This window comes from Babylonia areolata, chromosome 8 (assembly GCF_041734735.1).
Source record: "Babylonia areolata isolate BAREFJ2019XMU chromosome 8, ASM4173473v1, whole genome shotgun sequence".
Classification (NCBI taxonomy): domain Eukaryota; kingdom Metazoa; phylum Mollusca; class Gastropoda; order Neogastropoda; family Buccinidae; genus Babylonia; species Babylonia areolata.
Window position 1 is genome coordinate 16337747 of NC_134883.1, and position 10000 is coordinate 16347746.

A 10000-nucleotide genomic window follows, 5' to 3' on the forward strand; every position below is an offset into this window, starting at 1 on the left:
TTTTCCAACGGTGAAGACATTAGCACTCTGGCCGACTTACACATCTGCCGTTGTTCAAAGAGACACACAAACATGTACGCATATAAATGTTGTTATACTTAATAATTAATACATGTATAATGTACAAGTATAACACAGCGTCAAACTGCGAGACACAACATCGCTCACATCTGTACGAAACGGAAGCGAGTAACACACACACACACACACACACACACTCACACATACACACACACACACGCATACACACACTAACACACACAGACACACACACACACACCAAGGGAACAACAACAACAACAACAAAACCCTAGCATGAATGCTACACATGAATGATTCAAGTGAAATGAACACGGAAAAGGAATGATAAAATTCAAAACACAGTTGTAAGAGACATAAAAGACAGCAAATAAGGCGACGGATAATAGGGATATGGACAGATAGACACATTATGAGAAAGAGAGAGAGAGAGAGAGAGAGAGAGAGAGAGATGTAAATATATGTCAGTGCGAGAGAGAAAAAAAAGGAACAAAAGTTGGGTGAGGATGGTTCACAATTTGTAATACATGTAAGTATACAGAATCGTAGACATGACCAGACTAGAGTTTGATTTCGTTAGTTTGTGTCACAAGAGAGAGACAGAGAGAGAGAGACAGACAGAGAGAGAGAGAGACAGAGAGAGAGAGAGAGAGAGAGAGAGAGAGAGAGAGAGAGTATTAAAAGAGAGAAGCAGCAGAGACAGACAGACAGACGGAGGGCGGACTGACGATCTACGGTCTGGGAAGCGGAAGGGGTTCTGCTGGATGAACGGGATATCGGCGTTCTCACACAGGATCTTGCTGAAGTAAATACGGCTCAGGGCCCTCAGCTCCGCTGAAAACACACACACTGCTGTCACAGCATCACACAGCATGGCTCAGCGTGGACAGATCACAGCACTGCACAGCGCAGCACAGCATAGCACAGCACAGGACAGCACGGCACAGCACAGCACAGCATAGCACAGCACAACATAACATGGCATGGCATGGCTCAGCATAACATTTCTCAGCATACCTCAGGACAACACAGCATAGCACAACATAGCACAGCACAGCACAACATAACATGGCATGGCTCAGCATAACATATCTCAGCATACCACAGCACAGCACAGTGTACCACAGCATCACAAAACACATAACAGCATACCACAGCATGGCTTGGTATAGCAGAACACATCATAAAGTTTTCTGGCACAGACGGGGACAGTTTCGCACAGCACGGTACAGTCTAGAACAGTACAGAACGGCGTAGAACAGCACAGAACGGCGTAGAACAGCACAGAACGACGTAGAACAGCACAGAACGGCGTAGAACAGCACAGAACGACGTAGAACAGCACAGAACGGCGTAGAACAGTACAGAACGGCGTAGAACAGCACAGAACGGCGTAGAACAGCACAGAACGCAGAACAATACAGAACGGCGTAGAACAGCACAGAACGTAGAACAGCACAGAACGACGTAGAACAGCACAGAACGGTGTAGAACAACACAGGACATAGTAGAACAGCACAGAACATAGTAGAACAGCACAGAACAACACAGAACACAGTAGAACAGCACAGAACATAGTAGAACAGCACAGAACACAGTAGAACACCACATAACACAGTAGAACAGCACAGAACAACACAGACATAGTAGAACAACACAGAACACAATAGAACAACACAGAACATGGAAGAACAGCACATGACATAGTAGAACAACAAGAACCGCACAGAACATAATATAACAGCACAGAACATAGTAGAACAAGAACAGCACAGAACATAATATAACAGCACAGAACATAGTAGAACAAGAACAGCACAGAACATAATATAACAGCACAGAACATAGTAGAACAAGAACAGCACAGAACATAGTAGAACAGCACAGAACATAGTATAACAACAAGAACAGCACAGAACATAGTAGAACAACACAGAACAGTAGAGAACATAGTAGAAAAGTACATAACATTACAGAACATAGTAGAACAGCACAGAACATAGTAGAACAGCACAGAACATTGTAGAACAGCACAGCAGAACATAGTAGAACAGCACAGAACATAGTAGAACAACACAGAAAATAGTAGAACAGCACAGAACATTGTAGAACAGCACAGCAGAACATAGTAGAACAGCACAGCAGAACATAGTAGAACAGCACAGCAGAACATAGTAGAACAGCACAGCAGAACATAGTAGAACAGCACAGAACATAGTAGAACAGCACAGAACATAGTAGAACAACACAGAAAATAGTAGAACAGCACAGAACAGAAATAGTAGAACAGCACAGAATAGAGGAGAACAGCACAGAACCACATGCTTCAAGGTAACGCAATGTTCATCCTAGACACTGAGGCTGACAGCAGGGAGAGACTGACTGACGGACACACACACACACACACACACACACACACACACTCCACAAACACACACACACACCACACCCATCCACCCCCCACCCCCCCACAACACACAGACAGAAAGACAGACACGGGCGGGGGAGGGGAGGGGAGGGGTGGGGGGGCTGACAGGTAAAGAAACCATAGTAGATGTTGTTCGTCTCGAAAACATGCACGCTCACACACACAGACAGGCAGACAGACAGACAGACACGGGGGAGGTGTGGGGGTTGGGAGGGGGTGGTGGTGGGGGTGGCTGACCGGTAGAGAAGCCATAGTGGAGGTCATCCGTCTCAAAGAAGTAGCGGTCCCCGTACTTGAGGTCGTGGAACTGCTGAGCGATGATGTGAGCGAAGGTGGGGCCCACCACCCCGCCCCACACCGGGAACTCCGCCGTGCCACCGGGGAAACACTCCACGTCGTCAATGTCTCTGTGGTGGGTACATACCATGCACACGTAGCGCACGTGCACACACATAGAGTCACATATATCTATCTATGCAGATAGATGTGTGTGTGTGTGTGTGTGTGTGTGTGTGTGTGTGTGTGTGTGTGTGTGTGTGTGTGTAGTTTAGTTTAGTTTAGTTTAGTTTCTCTTTTCACTGTTTTGTGATATCAGACGGAAAAAAAGTATATGTACGCACGGGAGATGAGGCGTGGGATACAAGAGGTGTTGGGATGACTGTATTATATGTGTGTGTGTGTTTGTTTGTACGTGCGTACGTGCGTGCGTGTATGTGTGTGTAAAGAACGTTCTTTTTTCTTTTTGCTTCAACATTTGCTTTCCTTTATCCTAATGTTTTGTTATGAGACAGAAAATATGTTGACACATTTATGGCCAATGACATTAAAGTGTCAGAAGCACACACACACACACACACACACACACACACACACACACACATACACGCACGCACGCACACAGATAAATAGAGAGAGAGGAAGAGATAAAAGTGAGAGGAAGAGAGAGGGTGGGGAGAAGAGATAGAAGAGAGAGAGGAAGAGAGAGACAGAGGGAAGAGAGGGAGATAGGGGAAGAGAGAGAGGGGAAGAGAGATAGAGACAGGGAGAGACAGAGGGAAGAGAGAGAGGGGGAAGAGACAAAGGAAGAAAGAGAGGATGAGAGAGAGGGGGAAGAGATAGGAAGAGAGTGAGGAAGAAGTGAGAGGAGAGAAAGAGAGAGAGAGGAAGAAAGAGGGAGGGAAGAGAAAGAGAGGAAGACAGAGAGGGAGAGAGAGGAAGAGACAGACAGACAGACAGAGACAGAGACACAGAGAACGACAGAGAAGAGAAGGCTGTACAGCGGGCGGACACAGCACAGGAAGGAGAGCAGTACAGGTGCACGCACCGGTAGATACGTTTCATATCCTTCCACACAGAGCCGAACTCCTCCCAGCTGACATAGGGCTTCAGTCCGAAGCGCTTCCTCAGCTCGTTGTACCTGGGGATGGCATGGTCACGGCCCCGCTGGTGGAGGAAGCAACACACCGCGCACATTAGTCCTCGGACGCCCGTCTCCCGGTCAAGACCGATTGTATGTTTAATTCAGTTAGAATAGAATATAATATGTCTTTATTACCAAGGGTACCGGGGTCACAGGGAATATTGCGGGGGGATGGGGGGGAGGGGGATAGTACATAAAAGGTACAAACATTAATCAAAAATCAGACACAAACACAGATACAGTAGAATTTAGGACACATACATGTGCATATCAATATGATAACTTGCACACACACACACACACACACACACACACACACATTTAAACATAAGCTGTATATCACATGTGGATGGGGCTGGTGACTAGATCAATGGTTGTTGATTGCACAATTGCACGATTTCGTTTAATCAAATGCCATATGTACAGAATAGAGCAAAAACATTCAGCGTTTATACGGAAAAGAAGTAAATGTCGGTCAGATTCTTGTCGAGTGTCGAAGAACAAGCCAACTCGTCATTAAAAAACTCACTGACCAGTTTCCACAGAACACGTAACTGTCCTTAGAAGATGTTTCGCTTAATTATCCATTACTCCGACAATTTTCTGAATGTTTAAATCAAAGTCCAGTTGGTAGCTACCTTTGATTGATTATGTTTGTTATAATACGCATCTTTATCCTGCGATAGGAATGTTTGAAATAGTTATACTTTATTCTCGGTCAGTCCAATCTTTCGCAACTCTTCCTTTTAACCTCTGACGTTTTTCATGTCTCCCTCCCTGTCTCAGTCATCCCACCACCTGTTTCCATCACCCCCAACCCCAACGCGCACGCATACACATTCTACATTCCCCCCCGTCTGGTATCATTAAACAGTGAAAAGACGTTAACTCAGTACGGCCAGTCCTCTCTTCTCCTCTACACAGACCCCTCGGATGTCCAGTGGGTGTCTGAATGACCCAACCTTTAGCTTCCGTCGTCAGAATTGTGGTATTCTTTGTCAACATTCACCTCTTCAGTATAAGAGCCTTCCGCTTGCAATATTTTGATGATGGTAATTGGGGTGAAACGCTGTTAACGTCGTCTCTTTCGCCGTTCGTATGGAGAGAGTTAAACTAAAGAAAGAAAGAAAGAACCCCTGTGGGATGCACTGAGGGTAATCTACAGCAGCACGTGCATTTCGGAGGTGACAGAAAAACATTCAGTCAAACCTGGTGATTTAACATAACAATAACGTCGGGAGAAAGGCAAGGCCTCCAAGACTCACATGTGTTGTTAGGCACTTCATCCTACAACGGAATCATCAGAAAATAAGAGAGACAGACAGAGATAGAGGGAGAAACGGAACGAAACGAAAGTTTATTCAATAAGGCCATGGCCCCATTTGAAGGGGTGATTAAATATTTTGTATGAGTAGATTTGCATAAGGATATAATCTTTCTACGTACATGCTCAAACAAAGCTCTGTTCTGTTTAACCAATCATGAAACTACGTCTTTTTAATAACTTCAAATAAATACGGCATGATTCGAAAAAAGCGTCATCATTTGTTGAAGACAGGAGTGATACTAACCGAAAATTACTTTGTCTGCTATAGTATCTCAACGGAATATATTATCTTTGTCTCAAGTCATCTAATACAGGACAACATAATACGAAATGGGCTTCATCTTCTTTTGCAGATCTACATAACGGACATACCATATCGTTTACAGTGCTGGTCTTGTATCTTTTACTGTATACATTGATATTAGATACACCAAAACGAAACCTTGTCAAAGCACATCTAATGACTTGCTAAAATGGTTCTGTGAAATAATTTCTTTTAAACAATCTGAACAAAGAAAAACTTTCACTATTTACAGACAGAGGGACACACACACACACACACACACACACACACACACACACACGCACGCACACACACACACACACACACAAGAGAGAAAGACAAAGACAGAGACAAAGAGACACAGACATTGCCATCACACTACACACACTACAACATGGCGTGTTCTCTTCTGTTCTGACGGTGTTCGTGACCAACAGTAAGCTGTCAGTGGTGTGAGTCCGCACTTCGAACAAATATAGATACACATCTCCCGCTGCCTACATTTTAGCACATTTTTGAATGCAAAATGCAGCACAATTCTATCGACTACTTTTTTGTGGTAATTTTTTCCCCCTGGGTATTGTTGTAAGAAAAATACATGCCACACGCAAAAGCCCAAATACGCACGTTAAAGATCCTGTATTCTATATCAAGAACATCCAGCATGCCCCCCCGCCCCCCACACCTCACCCCACCCCCGCACCCCCAACCCCTCTCCCCCAAAAAAGGAATATGGCTGCCTGCATGGCGGGGTAAACAGAAAAAAGGTCATGCACATAAAATGGTGTGTGTGTCTGAAACCTGACTGAATGATACTGGGATAGTGATGAGCGCCCAATGACAGCCTGTTGTGCAAAAGACCCCGAGTTCGTAAAGCGGCCAGAGTTTGGACTCTGACCGAGGAAAGTCGCTGTACAAGTATCCATTCCATCATCCTGAGACAACAAACCGAGGTCCTGTAGGCAGCAAGCACTTTGCGCACGTAAAAGAACCAACCGCAACAAAGGGGTTGTCCCTGGCAAAGTTATGTGGAGAAATTTGATAGTAAATCGAACACACTTGCAGACAGAAAATAAATATAAAAAGTGGCCCTGCAATGTGGCGACGCGCTGTTTCCATGGAGATCAAAATGAATTTCACACAGAAATCTGTCGTGACAAGATATTCAATACAACACAGTACAGTACAAGAACAAAACAACATTGTTGTACAATGCGATATAACACAAAAGAACACAACATAATACCATACCACACCACTACACACACAACAACACAACATAACACAACACCACACTACCACAACACAACACAATGCAACACCACAACCCCGTACAACACAACAACATACACAACAACACACCACCACACCACACAACACCATACAACAGAACACTACACAACACCACACACCATACCACACACCACACTACACTACACCACACAACACACCACACTACACCACAACACACTACACCACACCAACACAACACCACACAACTGAACACCATACAACAGAACACCACACACTACACCACACCACACCACACTACACCACACCACACCACACCACACTACACCACAAAACACCACACCACACTGCACCACACGACACCACACACCACACCACACTACACCACACCACACCACACTACACCACACCACACTACACCACACCACACTACACCACAACACACCACACCACACCAACACAACACCACACAACTGAACACCATACAACAGAATACCACACACTAAACCACACCACACCTCACTACACCACAACACAACACACCACACCACACCACACTAAACCACACCACACCACACCACACTACATCACACCACACCACACACCACATCACACTGCACCAGACCACACCACACAACACACCACACCACACCACACTACACCACAACACACCAGACCACACACAACACCACACCACATGCACACTACACCACAACAAACCACACCACACCACACAACCACACACAACACCACACCACACACAACACCACAACACAACACCACACCACACACAACACAACAACACCACACACAACACAACACCTGGATATTGAGCGCGGGCAGGTCAAACGCCATGCCGGTCTTGGAGTTCCTGAAGAGGTCGTTCTGGAGAGAGGAGGCGATGTGCGAGTCAAACTTCTCAGCGTGGTTCTTCATGGAGACAAGGCCCTTCACGATATTGGTGTAGTCCTCCAGATAGTGCTCTGACGTACTGAACAGATTCTGGGGGACACACAGAGAGCACACGTATGGCGAGAAGGGCGGGAGGGGGGGGGGGAGAGGGAAGTCAGGAGGAGAAGGAGGAAGAAGAGAGAGAGGAGGAAGAGAAGGAAGAGGTGCAGGAGGAAAAGAAGGAAGAAGAAAAGAAAGAGGAGAAAGAGAACGACGAAGAGGAGAAAGAGGAGAAGTCAACAATGACAATGGAGATGTCTGCACTGGGCAGAACTCAAGGACAGTGTCTGCAGAACACAAGGACAGTGTCTGCAGAACACAAGGACAGTGTCTGCAGAACTCAAGGACAGTGTCTGCACATGGCAGAAATCAAGGACAGTGTCTGCAGAACTCAAGGACAGTGTCTGCACATGGCAGAAATCAAGGACAGTGTCTGCAGAACTCAAGGACAGTGTCTGCACACGGCAGAACTCAAGGACAGTGTCTGCACACGGCAGAACTCAAGGACAGTGTCTGTAGAACTCAAGTACAGTGTCTGCACACGGCAGAACTCAAGGACAGTGTCTGCACACGGCAGAACTCAAGAACAGTGTCTGTAGAACTCAAGGACAGTGTCTGCACACTACAGAACTCAAGGACAGTGTCTGTACACGGCAGAACTCAAGGACAATGTCTGCAGAACTCAAGGACAATGTCTGCACAGGGCAGAACTCAAGGACAGTGACTGTACACGGCAGAACTCAAGGACAATGTCTGTACATGGCAGAACTCAAGGACAATGTCTGCACACGGCAGAACTCAAGGACAATGTATGCACACGGCAGAACTCAAGGACAGTGTCTGCAGAACTCAAGGACAATGTCTGCACACTGCAGAACTCAAGGACAGTGTCTGCAGAACTCAAGGACAATGTCTGCACACTGCAGAACTCAAAGGACAATGTATGCACACGGCAGAACTCAAGGACAGTGTCTGCAGAACTCAAGGACAATGTCTGCACACCGCAGAACTCAAGGACAGTGTCTGCAGAACTCAAGGACAATGTCTGCACACTGCAGAACTCAAGGACAATGTATGCACACGGCAGAACTCAAGGACAGTGTCTGCAGAACTCAAGGACAATGTCTGCACACGGCAGAACTCAAGGACAGTGTCTGCACACGGCAGAACTCAAGGACAATGTCTGCACACGGCAGAACTCAAGGACAATGTCTGCACACGGCAGAACTCAAGGACAATGTCTGCACACGGTAGAATAGGTGCACGTCTGACGGGCGTCTCGTGACGCACTGACCTTGAGGACCTCCTTGTCTTTGATGATCATCAGGTCGTTGACCAGGGTGTGCCCGAAGCGAAAGGCACAGCTGAGGAACTCCTGGGCTACGCCGGGGTCCACGTTGTGCTGCAGCTTGACCCGCTGCCCCGTCCACAGCCCGTACTTCGTCATCAGGACCGGGCCCACGATCAGCGGCAGGTACTCCTCGTACACGATGTACTGCCAAACGGCGCCCATCACCTTGCGGACCACCTGCACCAACAACAACACACACACACATACAGAGACACACAGACACAGACAGCACACAGACACACACACATACAAACACACACTCACACACAGTGAGAGGGAGAGAGAGGGGGAGAGAGAGAGGGTGGGGAGAGAGAGATGGATAGATTGGGAGAAGAGAGGAGAGAGAGAGAGAGACAGAAACAGACTTGACTTTGACTTTGACTCTTTACTGTCATTAGCTTAACAGCCCACGTGACAGGGGGGTACAGGGGAAGTTACAGTGTCGTTTTATCCAATCATTTGAAAAAGTAAAACAAAACAAAACAAAAACAAAAACTAACGCACCTAATGATACAAAGGTTATATCACTAAACAACAGCCAACAAATTGCACACAAAAAAATACAACAACATCATCATCATCAGATTGACCATCCAAATACTAATTCTATCTGCTTCTACTTTTAACCCTCAAAGAAATCATTTTGGAAACCATTAATGTTTGTATATATTTTGAATTAACGGGCATTTTGATCATTTATTTTCTTTTTCCGTGTATCTACTGCCTCTGAGACGTATTTTGCAAGTGAGAGGATAATATTTTCGTCATTTGATGTTAAGACACTGACCAGGTCTTTCTTCTTTGCTGCAGCTGTTTTAAAGAGTGTACAGTTTTCCCGAACCTCCTCGTATCCTTTGCAACTGAACATGAAATGTATCTCATCTTCTTTACTCTCGCCACACATTGGACAAGGAGATGTTAATCCACCTGTCTCAAACCATCTTTTATTA

The 10000-nt window shown here is 45.9% G+C and overlaps 1 protein-coding gene across 1 annotated transcript in view; it reads right to left on the reverse strand.

Moving 5' to 3' along the window:
* LOC143285060 (chorion peroxidase-like) overlaps positions 1–10000 on the reverse strand; it is a 33961-nt gene that overhangs the window by 1322 nt on the left and 22639 nt on the right. The window contains exons 8-12 of the mRNA XM_076592248.1: positions 8994–9227; positions 7571–7750; positions 3792–3910; positions 2705–2874; positions 768–873 (exon numbers count right to left, since the gene is read on the reverse strand). Of these exons, the coding sequence (XP_076448363.1) occupies positions 768–873; positions 2705–2874; positions 3792–3910; positions 7571–7750; positions 8994–9227 (809 nt within the window). The remainder of the gene's footprint in view (positions 1–767; positions 874–2704; positions 2875–3791; positions 3911–7570; positions 7751–8993; positions 9228–10000) is intronic.